At 44.8% G+C, this 20,382-nt stretch overlaps 1 protein-coding gene across 7 annotated transcripts in view; it reads right to left on the bottom strand.

Moving 5' to 3' along the window:
* Positions 1–2,773: 2,773 nt before the first annotated feature.
* ADGRE1 (adhesion G protein-coupled receptor E1) overlaps positions 2,774–20,382 on the bottom strand; it is an 86,471-nt gene continuing 68,862 nt past the window's right edge. For 6 of the 7 annotated variants that reach the window (XM_047850616.1, XM_047850617.1, XM_047850621.1 and 3 more), the window contains 11 exons: positions 18,505–18,682; positions 17,569–17,688; positions 16,145–16,356; positions 15,241–15,411; positions 13,570–13,764; positions 12,089–12,324; positions 9,011–9,077; positions 7,343–7,434; positions 4,873–5,041; positions 4,659–4,763; positions 2,774–3,132 (listed from right to left, as the gene is read on the bottom strand). In XM_047850616.1, coding sequence (XP_047706572.1) covers positions 3,127–3,132; positions 4,659–4,763; positions 4,873–5,041; positions 7,343–7,434; positions 9,011–9,077; positions 12,089–12,324; positions 13,570–13,764; positions 15,241–15,411; positions 16,145–16,356; positions 17,569–17,688; positions 18,505–18,682 — 1,551 coding nt within the window. In that variant the 3' untranslated portion in view covers positions 2,774–3,126. Of the gene's footprint in view, positions 3,133–4,658; positions 4,764–4,872; positions 5,042–7,342; positions 7,435–9,010; positions 9,078–12,088; positions 12,325–13,569; positions 13,765–15,240; positions 15,412–16,144; positions 16,357–17,568; positions 17,689–18,504; positions 18,683–20,382 lie in introns of those variants that run through there. The other variant, XR_007150449.1, reaches the window with a different exon arrangement.

Genomic DNA, 20,382 nt, shown 5'->3' with positions numbered 1-20,382 from the left:
TATCAGAAAGAACTTTAAGCATCACAAATATATAGGTCCTGATAGCGAAGAGGAAATGAAGACCCAAATCCTTCTTCTTGTAGGTTCCAAATTGTTGCAGTTAAATACAAAATGTTGATGATCCATTGGTTACTGTATTTGAAGTGTGATTTCTACAAATAACACTTCAGAGCAAACCACTTGTGAAACTCCATGCCTTAAAGCAATGATGCTTGCTACTCCTGAGTCTATGGGTTGGCTGAACAGCTCTGCTAATCTTAGCTGGGCTCACTCACGTGGCTACAAGCCAGCCAGCTGGCTGACGGAGGACAGCCCCAGCTGGCATAACGGGATGATGTAGCTCTCCTCCATGTCTCTCACACCCCTCCAGCAGGTGAGTGGGGTATGTTCTCAGGGCGGAGGCAGGGACGCAAGAACAAGGAAAACTAATCATGTCGAGAGCAAGAAGGAATGCACACCCAATTTCAAAACCCTCTATCTTTGATCATTCTCTTGACCGAAGCAGGTGTTAAGGCCAAGCCAGAGTGAGAGCAGAAAGAGGTTACAAAGTAACGGGGAAGGGGTGTGAAGAGATACAGGCCACCTCTTGAGGCCATGGGTGCGATCAACCTACCGCAAGTGGTGATGGGTAGGAGTCCTGCCGTCTCTTGCTTCAATACCCCTTAGAACTGTCGCCTCTGTATTGAACACTATGGACAAGCCAAGCTACCTTAGATGAACTCATGTGTCAGCTTCCTTCTCAAACTGTGACTGCCATAAATAATAAAGACTGAGCCTCCGGGCACCTGGGTGGCTCAGTCGGTTGAACATCTGACTTTGGCTCAGGTCATGAGCTCACGGTTCATGAGTTCGAGCCCTGCGTCGGGCTCTGTGCTGATGGCTTGGAGCCTGGAGCCTGCTTCGGATTCTGTGTCTCCCTCTCTCTCTGCCCCACCCCCAGTAGCACTCTGTCTCTGTCTCAAAAATAAAATAAACGTTAAAAAATTAAAAAAAAAATAAAAACAAACATTAAAATTTTTTAATGTTTGTTTATTTTTGACAGAGAGAGAGAGAGAGACAGAGCATGAGTGGGAGAGAGAGAGAGGGAGACCCAGAATTCGAAGCAGGTTCCAGGCTCTGCGCTGTCAGCACAGAGCCCGACACATGGCTGGAACTCACGGACTGCAAGATCATGACCTGAGCCAAAGTCGGATGCTCAACCGACTGAGCCACCCAGGCGTCCCAAAATAAACATTTAAAAAAAAGACTGAGACTCCAAGTTTAATGTTATCAAATTGCCCAACACATGATCATTACTAAGTTAACTGAATCTTAGGTGGTAACTTGACTCAAAGTAGATATCTAGCCTTTCCTCTGTATCCTCAAACTAAAAATTTCTGGGGTCAAAGGAAGAGAAGGAGAGGAACAAGGAGTCTGGAAGAGGAGCTCTGTGGTCAAGAGCTCACAGCCTAGCTCAGCCACCTGAGGCTGTGTGATGTTGAGAAAGTTATTTAACCTCTCTGAACCTCAGTTTCCTTACCCTCAAAATAGAGAGTAATCATTCATTTGCTCATTCATTCAACATACTTAAGGAGAATCTACTAGAATAATTCCCTGTAATTATAGAGCTCACTTTAAGCTGGAGATGCTGGAGAGAAAGAGAAAGTTTAATACAGGGCTAGGAAGCATGAAGCCCTCAGGACACACAGAGAGGCACATCTAATCCTACTTCAGAAGATTCATAGAATGCTCCTTCATGGAGGTGATGACCGAGGCTCAAGAAAAGGTAGAAATTAGCCAGATTTTGAGGAAAGGTGTCCTAGGAAGAAGGAATGGCAGATGCAAAGTCCAAAAGCCAAGAAGATACTTCCCTTTCTGGTTCTAAGGACAAGCTCTGCTATCATTATGGCAAACTGAAGAATATTCCAGAATATTCTAGAACATTCATTCATTCGTGTGTACCACACAAATCCCCTGGGGCGTTCATTAAAATGCAAGTTCTGGTTCAGCCAATATGAGGTGGGTCCTGAGATCCTACTTTTCTAACAAGGTGATGCTGATGTATCTGGTCCACAGACCACACTTTGAGTCGGGAGGTATTAGAGTGGTCATGGAAGGGGGGACTCTACATTTCATGGGTCCAATTTTAGTATATGTGCAGCCAAAGCGAGCACAGAGGACACCTACATTTAAAACTTTCATCTCCTGGGGCGCCTGGGTGGCTCAGTCGGTTGAGCGTCTGACTTCGGCTCAGGTCATGATCTTGCGGTCCGTGAGTTCGAGCCCCGTGTCGGGCTCTGTGCTGACAGCTCAGAGCCTGGAGCCTGTTTCAGATTCTGTGTCTCCCTCTCTCTGACCCTCCCCCATTCATGCTCTGTCTCTCTCTGTCTCCAAAAAAAAATTATTAAAACTTTTATCTTCCTCTTCTCCCTCTGGCAATCAGGACTTTACGGAGGATGGAGGGCAAGGTGGGATGGTGATAACTTTGTGAGCAGTGTGAATCCTAGACGAGTTCCAAGAAAGTTCCTGGAAGGAAGAGAGATGTTGGTTCCCTGAAAGGTTCCAGGAAACCAAAACACTTTCCAAAGGGTGTTGCCATCAAGCACTGCAACCCTCCATGAAACACTGAGGTCCTGCCCCATCCAGAGCTCCTACTCACCAATAGGGCTCTTGGAAGTGTTTGTACAAAAGTAGTCTATAGGTCTAAGTGTTTTATTCATACCCTGGGGCCACCATTACCGTGACACTGACTGTTTCTTTAAGAGCAGCAGGAATCTTTGTCAAAGGCTAAGTCGGTCAGTCATATGACAAATAATTTATTGAGGGCTGCTCTGTGTCAGACACATGATGGGTGCGGGAGAAGTACACTTGGAGCCATACAACAACGAATTTAGGAGAAACCAAAATGGTAGCCCGATAATCTTGGTCATGCCATTGCACTGGGATCTGTTGCTTCCACAAAACTCTGGGAACTCAAAGAGCAGAACTGATAATCTGAAACAGAAATTCTTGCTTCCCAGAGAGTTCTGGGGCTGGCAGGATCCCACATCTGCACATTAAGCCTGGAAGAGATTTCAGAGAAGGCTCCCGTAGGTATCTGCTTTCCTCAAATGTTGCTTCATAGCATACTGGCAGTAAGAAAGATCTTTAGCCCTGTGAGAGAGAAATCAGAATTAGAATCAGCAGCAGGACGAGTACAATGTGAGTCTAAGGGTTTTAGAAATACTTGGGTCTTATAAATACAGAGAGAGAAATATGGAAACAAACACTAGAAAGATAAACATTAAAACTTTAACAGGGCAGTCTCTGGTGTGGCAGGCACTGATGGCAAACTCTAAAGCTATTCTCAACCTCTTCACCATTAATAGCTTCCACTCGAGAAGCAAGAAAGCCAAATACTTGCTTTGTCAAATTTCTTTGTAAGTATGTATGGTCAGGTGATACAGTTCTGACCAATTAGTAGAAGGGAAGCCCAATCAGGGGTTTCTGGGAAAGGTTTTACTTCCTGTGGAAGGAGAGTTTGTGGCTTCTCCCTACCCCTCTTCTTGCCTTCAACATGGTCGTGATGTCCGGAGCTATGGCAACCATCTTACAACCATGAAAATCCTTTGATGAAAAGTCAACAAGCTCATAGTGGAATGCAAAAGTAGAGAAACCCTAGATCCTTTCCAACACTCCTGAGCAACATAACCAATATCAGCAACACCTAACTCTGGGCTTCTATTCTTGCAAAAAAAAAAAAAAAAAAAGTTTTTTTCCTATTTAATTAAGCCACTGAATCTTAGTTACTTGTTCTTGGAATAAATCAGTGAAAAAAATAAAAAATTGTAATGGGGGATAGGGGAGCTATTGTGTAAAGTGCAATTTTACAACTCTAGATTTTAAATCAATGATAGCAATGCAAAATCATGTGGAATTATGTGTAAAAATCAGTCTTGCTTCCATTTGCACATTCATTGCAATGTTTCTGAAATTAAATGTGTAGTGTAAGTCATGTAATCCATACATTTAAATAATTCACTTTCATACTATATAATATGAAATTTTATATATTGTATATAACTGTATAGTTATATAATATATAACTAATTATATGTATAATTCTATTTATATATGTGATTATATATAAAATTGTCAACAAGATGTTATAACTGGCTCAAAAAAGAATGCAAGGAACAGACCTATGTCTGTTTTATGTAAATCTTATATATATATATAATACAATATATACATATATGTATTACATAAATATATATATAATGTATACTATCTATAATGTATACAATATATGAGATATATATGATACTATTACATAATAGATAATATACATTACATCATATGTATGTATGTTCTGTGAATTTTCTTTTGAGCCAGTTTAACATCTGCCTCACTTCCTCACTGATTAATGAGTAGAATAAAATCCTTAATGTATTCTCATCTTTTATCTATATAAGTCATTTTATCTTCTTCAGTTCACACAGCTACCATGGGGCAAAGCTGGGATTTGAGCCCAGGCTGCCTGGCTCCTGGACCCCAACTCTTGAACCCCACACTTTATCGAATGTGCAGATATACGTGGACACACAGCTCACAGCAGGTTCTCCGTGCACAGTAACGGTATTGCTAAGAAGTGGCGATTCCATTCGAACGGAAGCTGCATAAAGCACACTGTCTCTCACCGATTTAGAGGTGGAGGGGACAGAGGACAGTAACATCCCTGAGGTCTGGGACTCAGGGCTACGTTTCGTCTTCCTGGTAATGCACTTCCTGTATTCTTCCCGCACCTGGAGGAAGAGACAGGTCACAAGGAGATGAGTTATTCCTAGATGCAGGCACGTGGCTGACACAGGTGTGTTCCCCAGAAGGACGGGCTCAGGAAGGGCAGTGCTGTACCTGGCGGTTGAGCAGACAGTGAATGATGAAGATAAAGGTCCCCTGCAGGCTGTTGATGATGGTGAACAGGTAGGCCATGATACTGGCCATGGATCCAATCTGGAAAATGCCCAACACCCAGGAGCACCCCAGGATGAAGAGCTGGGCAAACGCCTTGAATGTCAGTAACCTGGGGGGAGAGATTTACAGAGGATAAGGTTCCTGGAAGTGGCTGTTGTCCTCATGGACCAGGCTGCCACCATATCACCAGCCACCTGGGGGGGAAGAAACATGGGGTAGAGTCTGCAAGCCCAGAGGCAGGGAAATCGAATCCTATTGGTATTTAAAAGGCAGCTGGCCTACAGATACACAATGCACAAAGATGTGCAGATGTATATATAATACAATATTGTTTAGAGCGATTGAATGCTTGGAGGACCTGCAGGTCCAAGAGCTGGGGAATGGTGACGCCATAAGTATGAAATACGATGACATTTTTCTTGGAGAAAAACTCACATAACATAAAATGCACTATTTTAACCATTTAAAGTGTGCGATTCAGTGGGATTCGGCACATTCACAATGCTGTACAAACATCATCACCGCCCAGTTCTAAGACAGTTTTATCGCCCCGAAAAGAAACCTACACCTATGAAGCATTCGTTCCCCACCCCACTCTTCCCCCAACTAAAGCAACCCAAAGGTTCATCTGTTGATGAATGGATAAAGCAAAACATGGTCCGTCCATACAGTACAGTATTAGCCATAAGAAGGAATGACGGCTGATAACCTGCTACAATGTGGACGAAACTTGAAGACATTATGCTCAGTGAAAGAAGTCAGACGTAGAAGAACACAGAGTATATGCTTCCACTTGTAGGAAATATCCAGACTAGGCAAATCTATAGAGACTAAAAGCAAATTATAAAATCATTTTTTTAAATGAGATGAGAGTGACCATATACTATAGGGGGTAAGGGTACAGGCTCTGAACACCTGTGGATTTGTGCCTCAGTTTCTTCAAGGTGGTATAGAGATAATAATACAATACCTACAGGGTGGTATTAATTGTTCTACAGATTAAATGAGATGATAAGTCTCTAAGGATGCTTACAGCAGTGTCTGGCAAAGAACCATTTTTGTTAGTTTTTAACCACAAGTATTGAGATGAAATCAGCTACCTATTATGTAGGGGAAAAAGAAGTTCAGAATGATATGTATAATATCCTATCATTTATGTAATCAGAATGTGGATGTGTAAGTATAGAATATTCTAGAAGGAAGCTCAATTCAAGTGATAATGGCTGCTTAGCGTGGGAGAGATCTGGGAAGAGAGAATTATTTCCCATGTATTCTTTTTTGTACTGATTAATTTTTCTTACCATTGCATGTATTAACTTTGTTTTCAACTTTCTGTATCAACTTTTAAATATTTAAAATTTAAAATTTAAAAATATTTAAATATTCAAATTTTAAGATGGATGAGGGACTGGACACTGATAGGAAAACAAGCAAAGGACATCATATGGTTCCTGACAATAAAACCTAGACGATGTCTGACTTTGGTGAAGATTAGTTGAGTGATGAAGTTACAAACACAAATAGTCTATAAGATTATGAAAATGTCCCACATCTGTAATATAGACAGAACTAAAATAATAGGATAGTATATTTCACTATTATATCAGCAAAACATCACAACAAAAATGATAAACCCCAGTGTTGGCTAAGCTGTAGGTAAGCAAGCACTCCTGCAAATGGAAACAAATTTTCTAGAAAACAACTTGCAATATATACTAAAAGTATGACAATCCAACCTGCCCTTTAACTCAGGCAATTTCATGCCTACTGTTATGATCAAATAACCACAGATGTGGAAAAAGATCTATCTACAAGGGTATTTGAGACCACACCATTTATAATAGCCCTCCCCTTCCCCCCTCAAAAAAAAAAACAGTAACAACTTGAATGTCCATGAATAAGGCATGATTTAAATAAGTTGTGCTGCATTATTATATTGAAATGCTTTACAAAAAATGAGAAAGATGTTGTCAAAGAATTTCTAAATAGAAAAAATATTCATGACATTAAGAGAAAAAATGGCCCTAAAAATTGAGTAGATAGTATGCTTCTATTTTTGTAAATATACACATATAGTTATGTGCAGTAAATGAATTAGAAAATGTATTAATGGTTACAATATATGAAATACTCACCCTTCCTAGTAACTGTATTAATGGTTCATAAGCCACATTAAGTGGGCAATGTTAATATCCCCAGTATACAGATGAGGAAACAGTTTCAGAGAGGTTGTGTAACTTGCCTAAGGTCACACAGCTTGTAAGTGGCAGACCCGGTGTCTGAGACCCCAGATCTAGACACTGTGCTGTTCTGTCCTGGGCACAGGACTAAGCACACAAGAGGTACTCAGGGAATGTTTGTGGGAAGAATGAAGGAGACCGAGAGAGAGGAGGGGAAGGAAGGACTGAACCTGGTGTCTTTGAGCGTGGAGACTTCAGCATTGACACTGGAAAGCTTCTGCCTCAGGATACACAACGTGCAAGTCAGGAGGATGGAATTGATCTACAGAGTCAAGCAGAAAGGACTGAGATGTTGGGTGTGTACAAATGGGCAATGGCCAGACCACCCGTCAAAAACCCATAGTGTGCGGCTATCACTCCAGGAAGCCAAGTAATAAGCCCTACAGCAATCAACCCTAAACAGCCAGCTGTTGATTGTGGGCTCACAGCCTCCCTAACTTCTGCCCTCATTTCCAACATAGGACCCAAAGGAAAAAGCCAATATGCTCCCCCTAAGCATTCGCATAGGATGTCCTGCTTTGAGTTAGCCTGCCTATAGAGTCCCAAGGCCTCCAGCCTCCAACCAGGCACACCGGAAGCCTTCTTTTTTCCCCCGAAAAAGCCTCCCCGCTCCTCTCCCTGCTTCTGAGTGTCTACTCGCTGCAAGTGATGGTGGCCAACTCCCTTACTATAGCAATAGGGAGCCTTTACTTGTTCTCATTTGGGTGCTCTCCCCTGGTTTCCATCCCATATGGAGGCAAATGGGAAGTTAGAATCAAGATCAGTGCCTTGTTTGGGTTGAACTGTTGAAGACCTAATCCCCAGGAGCTCAGAATGTGATCTTATTTGGAGATAGGGTCTTTACCAGAGGTGATCAAATTAAAATAAATCATTAGAGCAGACCCTAATCCCACATAACCTTATAAAACAGGCAGATTTGGACACAGAGGCAGACATGCACAGAGAAAGCCAAACATCGATAAGCCAAGGGACTCCTGAGTCTACCAGTCTCTTGGTTAGAAGACTGGAATGGAGGGGCACCTGGGTGGCTCAGTTGGTTGAGCTATTGACTCTTGATTTAGGCTGAGGTCGTGATCCCGGGGTCGTGGGATTGAGCCCCACATTAGGCTCTATGTTGAGTGTGGAGCCTGCTTGGGATTCTCTCTCCCTGTCTCTCTCCACCCCCTGCCCTTTGCCTCTCCCCCTGCTCCCTGTGTCACACAAAATAAAAAATAGAGAAAATAAGACTGGAACATATCCTTCTCCTGGGCTTCCAGAGGGGACATAGCCCTGCCAACCCATTGATTTTACACTTCCAGCCTCCAAAACTGGAGTGGGAACGTTCATGGAAGTCTTCCTGGAGGATGCCAAATTCTGTTGTTCTAAGCCACCCAGTTGTGATACTGTGGATACTATGTTTGTGATACACAATTTTTATTTGTCAGTTATATCTCAATAAAGCTGAAAAAAGCTGAAAAAAAATCTCTAGGCTTCCCTTTCTTCCATCCCACTGTTTTCTTCTCACCATCCCCCCCCCCAACCAATTTCTCTCCATTTCCTTCCTTCCTTTTCTCTCATTCAACATCTATCCCCAGAAGACATCAATAGACCCATTCTTACTGAAACACAACAGACAGATAAGATTGTGTTCCCCTCCAGGGGATTTGCATGTTGGCAGAGGAAAGAAAAAAAAAATCACAAGTCAAAGAAATTGCACTCTAATTTGGAAATCTCAAGAACCAGGGATCAGAAGGGAGAATGTTTGACCTCAGCTATAGGCAACATTCACTGGCACTTCTTGGTTCCTCGGGTTTCCTTGTTTCTGCTCCCGAACACCCTGCACCAAGCAATTTGCTTACCAGGATGATGGCACAGACTGGTCCCAGGAAGCTCCAGACGAACCCTCTCTCTGTGTTCAGCCAACAGCTACCAAGAGAAACAGGAATCGGTGACTGTTTAGTTCTTGACCCTACAGTTACTCAGGCCCCAACCAATCCACTAATGGAGGATATTATAGGCAGCCGACCCTGAGATGCTCTCATGATGGGGCGGGTGACAGTTCAGTTTTCTTTGGCCCACGTCTGCTGTCAGACCTTTTTCCTGTGCAAACGTTCCTGAAGTGTTCGCACAGTGTCCGGAGTAGAGCTCGCCCTCAGCCCGTCACCTTTGCAACCTCTTCCCTTCTGTTGAGACCTCTTTACTGGCACACCTGGTCGTTCAAATCTCAGCTCTAATGTCACCTCCTCTGAAAAGCCCCTAGGGACCCTCCCTACCCCTCGTCTTTTTCTAGCAGAGCATAATGCTTTTCTTTCTTTTTTTTTTTTTTTTTAATTTTTTTTTCAACGTTTATTTATTTTTGGGACAGAGAGAGACAGAGCATGAACGGGGGAGGGGCAGAGAGAGAGGGAGACACAGAACCGGAAACAGGCTCCAGGCTCTGAGCCATCAGCCCAGAGCCCGACGCGGGGCTCGAACTCACGGACCGCGAGATCGTGACCTGGCTGAAGTCGGACGCTTAACCGACTGCGCCACCCAGGCGCCCCTGCTTTTCTTTTTTTATAGCATCTCTCGGTGTCATAAATCATGGTGGTGTTTGTTTCCTTGAAAATTGTCTTTCTCCGCCTTTCCAGACTATGAGCTGTATGAGAATCTGGACCTCGAGCTTTTGTTTGTCTCCAAATACCCAGCACTCAGTGCAAAGCCTGGCATGGATGAGGCATTCCATAATTATTTCTTAAATGAAGGGAGGAAGGACTAGGAGGGAGAGAAGGCATTGCCTCTTTCCTTCAGGCCTCTGGTAGATTTTTGCTGTTTTTACCATCTGACAACCATTCCACCCGCGTTCAGGAACCGCACCCCAATATTCCTTCAGCGGAAGTGTGCCTCGCCCCCACAAGAGAAGGAAAATAATCAAGGTTGGCCAACCAGATGTTCTCTCCCTGGAACGTGAGTCTCCAAGTCGTAGCAATAAAAAAGGTGGAGATTGCACAGAAGAAGCTGTCTCTGCTGTTTCAGGAACAACAGCTTCAATAAATAACAGCCAATTCCCTTATAAGCTTCTGCAACTCCTCCTGGAGGCATCAGACTGAAAACCCTGGAGAATTAGTTCTCCTGGGAGCAGCCCTCGACCAATGGCTGCTGCGACAGAGATGTATAAATATGCCCCCTGGGTGGGATTTTGGAGGCACATGCCCTACACAGTTTCCCAGGGATACCCACTGGGATGGAGCCTGTTACCCACAGCTGCACCTGCTCAGAATGCACCCCATGTTGGCTCCTTCTCTTGCCCCACTCCCCAGTGCTTCTTCCTAAGGTCATCTCAAATCCTTCTCAATACTACTCCTGTCTTCCAAAACGTTCTGTGGTTCCCACCAGCTAGAAGGTATTCTCCAAATTCCATGCCCCTCCCCCTCTCCCCCCCATCTTTCAGTCCTATCCATCTGCTCTCCAAACACACCTTAAGCCCTCCCTTGCCCTCACCTATGTTGCCACGACCTTTCCTCTTTGCCTACGTACATTTCAATAGAGCTTAAGGCTCATTCAAATTCCACATCCTCCAGGAAGCCTTCCATGAACCTTCCCACTCCCATATACTATCATCCTTCTCTGGTCTGTGTCAGGGCTTATATTACCCACATCAACATCAGGCACTTCGTCATGGTGGCCTTGCACTGTCACCACCATCCCCTGACAAGGCAGTCAGATCCGAACTCAGCTTGGACATTTACTAGCTGTGTGACCCTGGGCAACTGCACTGAGCCTCTATTTCCTCGGAAGCTACCATTTATTAAGCTGTTACTTTATGTACCACCATGTGCAGCAGCACAGGTTGCACACTGCACAAATCTGGGGGACATTATTTACACTGTATGCAATGGAGACTCTTAGTCCTCGCACATAGGATTTCTGTTGAGAAGTACCAGAGATAATACATGTTTGTAAAGCTTACAGGATTTAGATTTGATGAGTGCTCACTTACTATGAATTCCTTTCCCTCACCCCTTATCTCATGGCCTCACCTATAAACCATCAGTGATAGGCAGGGAGGAAAGCTGAATATTTAGTCCCCTAACCACAATTCAGCAATGCCTATAACACAGGGTGATGAGCGCGGGCCCTGGGATTGCAAAGACCTAGATTTATGTCCTCACGCTGCCCTTTATCAGTGTAATGGCAAGAAAGCTTCACTTTCCTCAACTGTAAATTAGAACAGCACCGCTATCTCAAGGGTCTGTCATATGACGCAATGACTTAGTCTCTGCCCTAGCCACATACCGCTTATCATGTCATTCACCTGATTTTAAAAGTTGGTTCATTTTTTTTAAAACTTACAAATGGACTCATGTCTATATCATGAGCATGGCTGGTATGCTGGCATTTTTTTCCCATGATGCCCCATAAGATAAATACAAAAATATTTTTTAAATTATACTTACCAGCATACTACCCCAAATCATCTCGCACGCAGCCCTGTGACAAACACCGTTCTAAATGTTTTGCAGATAATAACTCATTTAACCCTCACAACACTATGATGTAGGCACTGCTGTTAGCTTCTATTTTATGGATGAGGAAATGGAAGCCTACGGAGGTTAAGTAACTTGCCCAGGGTAGCCCAGCTGGAAGGTGGTGGAACCAGGATTCAAACCCAAGCAGGTTGGCTCCAGAATCCATGATTTTTAAACTGTACAACCGAGTTTCATTGTTTACACCACCACCGTTCACCTGTTCTATAGTGCAAACAGTGGCTCCTGGAGTTGTGCAGTGTGCAAGTTGTGCTACTGGACACGGCAGCCCTGAGACCCACAAAGCATAAAGAGCCCAATAAATGGTAGACACAACTACCACTAATGTTACTGCTTTTCTTGTGGTTCGTGTAATCATCATCGTGAACCATGACAGCAGGGTCTTCAGGGAGAGAGAAGGATATGACTTACCGATTACGCATCCCGTAACCCTGTGGTTGCACACCGGCTGAGACAGCCACCACCAGCCCTGGGAGCCCGTAGCCAAAGGCACAGAGGTACCACATCTTGATGTTGCGAGAGCTGAAGTAATTCATCACCTTCAGGTTCCTGACCATAAGAAAGAGCATCACAGCCTCCACCAGCATCCAGAAGAAGCAGGCGAGGAAAAGGTAGTGCAGAAAGCCTGCAGTGATGGCACAGCCCGTCTGGAGAAGAGAGGCACACCCACTCAGGACCCCCGCCCCCTCCAAGGAGCAGGTCCAGATGACAGGGCGGGGGTGCTACTTTGATTGGAATTCCCAAGTACAGCCCACTCATTCATCCCTCTGGTAGGGTTTGCCCGGGACTGGTGTCTCCCAGGACATGGGACTTTTCAGTGTTAAAACCGGGAGAGTTTTGAGAACAGAGAGCTGGCTGATCGCCCTACTTCAGAGGATGTTTGAAGATATTGAGTGCAGGGGTCAGCACACGGTAGCCATCAGGCTGGCTGCCCGTTTTGTAAATAATGTTTCACTGGCACAAAGCCATATCCATTTCTGTATTTTCTATGGCAGTTTTCATGCTAAAACAGCAAAGTTGAGTGGCTGTGACAGAGACCCTAGGATCTGCAAAGCGAAAAATATTTATGCCTGCTTCTTTAAAACAGAAAAAGTTTGCTCGCTCCTGGTCAAATGATGGGAGGGACGTGTGGTACTAGCATTGAGTTCTCAAGGGGTCTGGGACGCTAAACATGTGACAGTAAACTGCACAAAGAATGATCACCCCAGCCAAAATGTCAATAGTGCTCCTTCTGGAAAAACCCTAAGAACCTACTATGTTTCTGGTATAGCTATAAGGAGTAAATTGGCCAAAGGTCTTGCTCTCATGGGGTTCACAGTCTACTGTGTGTGTGTTTGGGGGGGGGGGAGGAATATACAGAAAGTAAATCAACAAATAATATGGTTTCAAATAAAAGCTGGGAAAGAGAGAAAAATAGACTGATAAGGGATAGAGTTTCTCAGCTGCGGTATTGTTGACATTTGTAACACTGTTGCCAGATTATTTTCTTTCATGGGGGCTGTTCTGTGGACTGTAGGGTGTTTGGAAGCATCCCTAGTCTCCACTGGATGTCAGTAACACCCTCTCCCAGGGATAACCACCGATAATGTCTCTAGATATTGCTGAGTGTCCCCTAGGAGTAAGAATCATCCAAGGTAATAACCAGTTTAAAGAATAATAGGAAAGACCACCACAATATATAACATGACCAGGGAAATGATTTTAAACTGACACCTATCACAAGAATGAGTAAACCAGGTAAAGAATTGGGGAACAAGCATTATCAAAAGAGGGTATAGCACGTGCAAAGGTCCTGAGGTGGGACCTAGCATAGAGATTATTGGGTAGGATGAGCAGGGGCAGATATGGAGATGGTGGGGCTGGGCGAGGACACAGCCTGAGAGATGTGAGACCTGGTTGTCAGTCTTGTCTACGCCGGTGAGGAAGAGAGTCTTGGCCAAGAAGAGGCACACGCAGAGGTGCAGGTGGAGGTAGGTGTTGTGGTTGTGAATGGCACGACACAGCAGGAAGGTGGCGATGGCCAAGACGAGACACACCAGGGAGATGATCAAACCCACGTGGCTAATGATGTACAAGGGTAACTCCGTCTGTCAGGAAGCAGATACATCATTCACAGAAGGGTCGACATCCCTCCAGGCAGAAAAAAAGAATTATCCAGACTCCTGACCAGGGCAGAAAGGGCTCGGGGACCTTTTCTCCTTCTGACACTCAGAGTGACCGAGATATTGTCCATCGTCACCCTTTGGCATCCATCAACACCCATTCCCACTCCTGTCCTGTGCCCCACCCCCTGTCACATTAGGGCAGGATGTCTATAAACTACATTTCCCATAATGTCCTGGGGGTAGGGTCCTGGATGTTCTTTAGGTTTTCCAATGAGATGTATGCATGAAAATTTTGGAAGGCAGAATGGAGGCAGACACCAGCCTTCTAGACAGGAGCAAGCTATGGCTGGACTCCACGTTCTAGCTGTCCCTTCTTCGATTGTGTGGAGGTGGGGTGATCCAACAGCAGCAATTTCTGACCTCTGGATTACAGCTGCAGAGGGCTGATCTTGAAGCTAAACCCCAAGTGGCAACCCCTGACTTCAACGCCTCCAACCCTCCCTGTGATTTTGTGGGCATCCTGTTCCGTATTTGAAATAGCTAGAGCGATTACTGTTTCCTGCACTGAACCAGGCCTGCCATACAGGTGTTCTGAGATGCCCCAATTTCTGCAAGTAGACAGGGCAAGCCGGATCCTTCCCCTGTGCCATTACGCATGACTGATTTAAAAATGCTGCGTTCCTTCTGTGTTAAACATGTGCCAAAGCACCCATCTCCAGAGCTAGTCCTTATGACTTTGTTACTTTGTTACTTTGTTTTGTGGTGGTTAAGAGAATGGACTGTACTTTTGGAAACTGCTAGTTGTACCAGCTTGGGAAAGACATGTAGCTACTCTGTGCCTCAGCTCCCTCATCTGTTAAGAGAGGATACCGATGAATACGCTAAGCGATACTAAATGAAAATACTTCAAGTGCTCACAGCTATGCAGGGAGCATACAAATGCCCTCTATGTCCTCCCCCTCCACTGCGTCTGCCCACTCACCAAGGCTCACTTCACCCATCCCCACCGTGACCAGCTCTCACGGACACACTTCTGGATTCCTATAGCACAACTTCTCACACCATTTACTTGGTTTTGTGGAAGGAGACTGTCCTGGGTTCAGGTCTCATCCCCAGCCACTTAGATTTCTGAGTAAGTGGGCTAAGGAACCTCAGCCTCCATCCTGTAAAATGGCCTGAAAACATTTAACTGAAAGTAAAGGGTCCAACACAGGATAGGCTCTGTAAATGGGATCTGTCATTATTAACCTGTTCAGGGTCATTTCTCCTTTCATATGTGAATGTCACAGCTTCCCAGCCAAACTGTGAATTCTCCAAGGGCAGAGGCATTGCACACCCTGCCTGTCCCCCATGACGCCGTCCCACAATACCCAAGGCCATGGGAGACACGCAACGGGTGTTTGTTCAATATTTTCCCCTTGGATTTGGAGAGCTAGAACACAGAGAATCGGTACTGACCGTGAGCTCCCCAGAAGCCATGATGACGGCCAGGTTCATCATGTGATGACAGCTGCACGTAGTATACATCTCAGAAACTTCATGGATCTTACAGCCAGAGGGTATCCACCTGCCACCCTCCATATCTGTGTTCCAGGAAACACAGATAGGACTCTCAAACGTCTGCCTTGGCTGAAAACGTAAAGGCTCTGGTCAAACGGGTTCAGTATGACCAACTTGAAGAGTCATCTCAAGATGACCCGCAAGAAGATGCGGGTATGTCTGGGAGGGAATGGAGGGTGATGTAATATTTCAATGTGTGAGGATGGAGAGAAAGGTCTTGGATACCAGAGATGCCTCTACAACTGACTTGGTCATGGCCAATGTAATAAAGTCCCTGTAAATGTTCCTGCATCAACATTCCTCAATCTGAGCCCAATCTTGCCCAGTGATGAGTGGGTGACTATAGGTACTGTATATAATATACGCTATATAGGGGCTCCTGGGTGGCTCAGTTGGTGGAATTGAGGCTCAGGTCATGATCTTATGGTCTGTGAGTTCGAGCCCTGCGTCAGGCTCTGTGCTGACAGCTCGGAGCCTGGAGCCTGCTTCAGATTCTGTGTCTCCCTCTCTCTCTGCCCCTCCCTTGTTCATGCTCTTTGTCTCAAAAATAAATAAACGTTAAAATTTTTTTAAATATATGCTATATATATTAAATATACTATATACTGCTTATATATACTATATACATATAATATATATACACGAGAGCCCACTCCTCTGGAGGTAGATTTGGGGGACGGGCTTGACTTGCTAGAAGGTTGATGCCTTCGTGGGTCTCTATCAGAAGGGAAAGTTAAGCTCACTGTGGGGTGAAGTGTTCTCAGTAGGTAGATGGGGGTTCGACAGGGACCACTTCACAAACCTCGATGTTCTCCAGCGTGTAAATGACTGGGTTAGAGAACCCATCTTGCTTCTCCCCAGTCATGATGCCCTGCACAACGTGAGAATTCATCCTTAGCCTCCTCTGGGAATTGGCCAAGGGGTTCTGAGGGTCTTGGAAGAAACTCTCATCTAAAAACAACTCCATCCCCGAAAAGGAGACAAAAGCTACCCCGATGGTCCCTGTGATATTCCCTAAATGCAAACAGAAAAAGAAAAAGAAAAAGGAATAATTTGCTCAGTAGTGATTATCAATGACCCAAAAAGAACACACATATTCAGACTCTAATACCCCACGCACCTCGGGACCTCAGAGCAGGGGCCTGCTCTGAGCATGGCAACATTTGGCTACATTTAAAATTAATACAGGGGCACCTGGGTGGCTCAGCCGGTTAAGCATCCAACTTTGGCTCAGGTCATGGTCTCACTGTGCGTGGGTTCGAGTCCCATGTCAGGCTCTGTGCCGACAGCTCAGATTCTGTGTCTTCCTCTCTCTCTCTGCCCCTCCTCTGCTCATTCTCTCTCCCCCCTCCTCTCAAAAATGAATAAACATTAAAATTTTTAAAAACAAATATGAATTTATGTCTTTAAGGGATAATCAAACTGAGCAGTGGGATACAAGTCCCCTCCCACACTGATGGTCAGTCTCGTTCATCTGTTCGGTAGGCTTCCCCTCTCCATGTTGGTGGCCTTCAGGGATGTCCCAGGCCTGCTCCCTGAGCCCTGCACACCAGAGAGTGGGAAACAGCAGCCCATAGGCCAATCTGGTCACTGCCTGTTTCGTGTAAATGAAACTTACTGTAGCACAGCTACGTCCATTCATTTACATATCGTGTATGAACGTCTTTCTATTTTGAGACTCTTTTGCCCTCCATGCCTGAAATACTTACTAATCCGCCCTCTATAGGACAAGCCTGCCGATCCCTGATACAGATCAGCGCTGTCTGCTAGAATTATAACATGAACCACACAGGTAATTTAAAATTTTCAGGTAGCCAGATTTTACAAAAGTCAAAAACAGGTAAAATAAACTTTAATAATTAATTTTGTAACACATGCAAAATATCATCATTTCAGCCTAGAATCCATATAAGAAGTATGCATGAGATTTTCTCCACCATTTTTTTGTATCAAGCCTTTGGATTCCGGTGTGTACTTTACCAGGTCGTAAAGTACAGCCTGGCCACATTTCACGTGCTCAATCACAAAACATGGCTGGTGGCTGCCAGACCAGCCAGCCAAGGTCTTGGTAGTCCATTATTGGGAGTGTTTATGTATTTAATATCTGGCTCCCTGAGGGCAGGGGCCTTACCTCACTGGTCTTGGAACCCAAGAGTTGACTGGTAAATGTTTGCCAATCGGATACACCGCAGCCCCCCTCCCCAGTTCTCAGGAGCAGCTCTGTACCTATGGATTCAGATTCCTTGATTGTAGAGCACTGAATTTTCATCTCATTCCCTTTGGCTTTGAAGTGAAGGATCATGTTCTCTTCAGCACATTCTCCCTGGATGATCTTGCTTTCAATTTCTAAAAGGAGATAGGGAGACTTTGCCCGAGGTCCCCCAGAAAGTGGGTCCTAAATTCGGTTTCCTGCCCCACAAAGTTACACCTACCTAGTTGCAAAGAGTAAAAAAGGCCAGTTCATCATGGGAAAGACCTCGAGCCCCGTGGTGAGTGAGTGATGGGAGGATGATAGCCGCAAACAAATGAGAGAAACCCAGGTGGGGCTGCAGGGGTGAGCGCTCACACCTTAGGGGGTGCCTCAGGGAAAGCTGGGGTTGAGGCCAACAGTGATGGAAGGCAACAGAGTCCGGACCCTCTGGCTGCTCTAAATGTAGACGAGTTTTCCAAAGCCAGAGGAAGTAGGAAGGGGTTGGACTAACCCAGCAGAGTGGACAAGGGCTCAGAGGCTGCATTGGCTTCTGCCACTCACCAGCTGTGCAAACACAACCAATGACTTAACCTCTCTGAGCCTCAGGTCTCTCACCTGTGACATGGCACTAATTGCAGGGGTCCCCAGGACAACAAAATAGGCAATGGAACTGGAGGTAGCCCTTTAAAATGTAAGCCAGGTAATCAGTGTTACTATCTCTGTTTCATTTACTAGATCTTTGTTTACTGTGGGGCTCAGACAGTTGTTGAATGAATCAATGACACACACCCTTAGCTCAAGGCCAGGCACTCAGTAAATGGGAAATGCTGTTACTATCCTGGGACTTGCTTTTCTGTGAGCTCTGAGGTTTGAAACAGTTGGAGGAAGTAGTGTACGGGAAAGCCATGGGGCATAGCATTGCCCACGGCCCCCCTCAAAAGCAGCACCCAGATGTAACCTTGCCACCTTACCCAAATGTTCCGTCTGAACAGTCTGAGTGACATTGGCTGAGGGTTCCAGGAAAGCTGCCAGGGTGCTGCTTTTCACACTCTCCAGTATGACAGTGGCCAGGGCAGAGGTCTCCTCTTGGGAGAAGTTGGACCATGTGGATGTTTGTTCGAGCACAGAGGTAAGGCTCTCAGCCGCACTCTGCAAGGAAAGGTGTGTCTGTGCATGTGCACTCTCTCCCTCTTCCCCTGCCCCTGAGACAGCAGCTCTTCTCTCCCTCTCCCTCCTTCTCTCCCTCTCCCTCTCGCTCTCCCCCCTCCCTCTCTCCCCCCCCTCTCCCCCTCTCCTTCTCTCTCTCCCCTCTTCTCAGCTCCCTCTCTCTCTCCCTCCCTCCCTCTGCCTCTCTCTCTCTCTCTCTCTCTCCCCTTCTCCTCCTTTCCCTCTCAAATTGGTGTAGCCTTTAAGTCAGCACCTGGAATAGCCCCGCTTACACCTAGCTCTGACCCAGAGGTTTGCCTTCCTGGAATTAATCCTTCCAGAAATGCTTAAAAACTGTGCAAGGATCTTGTCCAGTGATGTTTATTTCAGTATGGTTTCTGACATGAAGTTGGAAAGTCTGAATGTCCGACAGATTGGCTAAATAAATGACTAAATCAAATCACAGAATAGTACACAGCTGTTAATAAAACAGTGATCACACACACACACACACACACACACACACACACTAACAAGCAAAAAGGTCAGTGAGCTGTTGTTAAGTTAAGCAAATTACAGGATAACACAGATATTACCTCATTTCTCTTAAAAAACAAGTACTTTCATTAACATTTTTGTATTTATGATAGTAATATTTCTGGCACACAGAGATAAAAATAATACTTTCTTGTGAGCCAAGTATTAAGTATCTTATGTATGTTAACTTCATTTTAGAAAGAAATCTATGAAGTAGAAACTATGATTTCCATTTTTTGTGTGGGGAAACAGAACATGTATAGGAGGTGGGAGAAGCAAGATTTGAACCTTTTGTTATCTAGCAGCAGAGGCGGAATCCCTCTAGTAAGTGCTCACTAAATGGCTTCAGTGTGTGTGTGTGTGTGTGTCAGACATACATTCACAAAGTGAAAGGATATGGTTATACATCCAAATGTTAACATTGATTATGTCAGAGGAATAGAGTTAAAGAAATAGCAATAATAATATTGACATTAATGTCAATACAATTCCTTTTATTGATTATTGTCAATAAACTGGCTTATGCAATGACTTTGACCCCAACAACAAAAAAATATGAAAAGGATTCACAACCTAATATATACAAGGAAGAAAGTAATAGACTCCGGTCATATGGGGAAGGAAATTAACTGAAATCTGAGTAGGAATAACAATTTCTATTTATCCAAATTGGACAATAAAAACATGAAAAGAATTTCAGTTAAACATGGATGACGGTATAACTTGAGATGTTTGTTCTGGAGAAACAGGACGTAACCATATGCCAGGTGAGTTTGGGGTCCGTCCCCACCGACATACAGAAAAGTGTCAGGTAGAATCATCCTGGGAAAATGTGGTCTTCAATTCTACGGCTGAGGAGATCTTAAAACTCCGTTCGAGGGGGGCCCGGGTGGCTCAGTCAGTTAAGCTTAAGTGTCCAACTTCGGCTCAGGTCATGATCTCATGGTTCGTGGGTTCGAGCCCTGCGTCGTGCTCTGTGCTGACAGCTCAGAGCCTGGAGCCTGCTTCAAATTCTGTGTCTCCCTCTCTCTCTGCCCCTCCCCTGCTCATGCTCTGTCTCTGTCTCTCAAAAATAAATAAATAAATAAATGTAAAAAAAAATTTTTTTAAACCCTCCCTTCAAAATGTGAAATCTATTGTTGGCTGGGAAGGTGATTTCATTTCCT

Source organism: Prionailurus viverrinus, chromosome A2, assembly GCF_022837055.1.
Source record: "Prionailurus viverrinus isolate Anna chromosome A2, UM_Priviv_1.0, whole genome shotgun sequence".
Lineage (NCBI taxonomy): Eukaryota > Metazoa > Chordata > Mammalia > Carnivora > Felidae > Prionailurus > Prionailurus viverrinus.
This window is presented reverse-complemented; position numbering and strand designations above follow the sequence as displayed.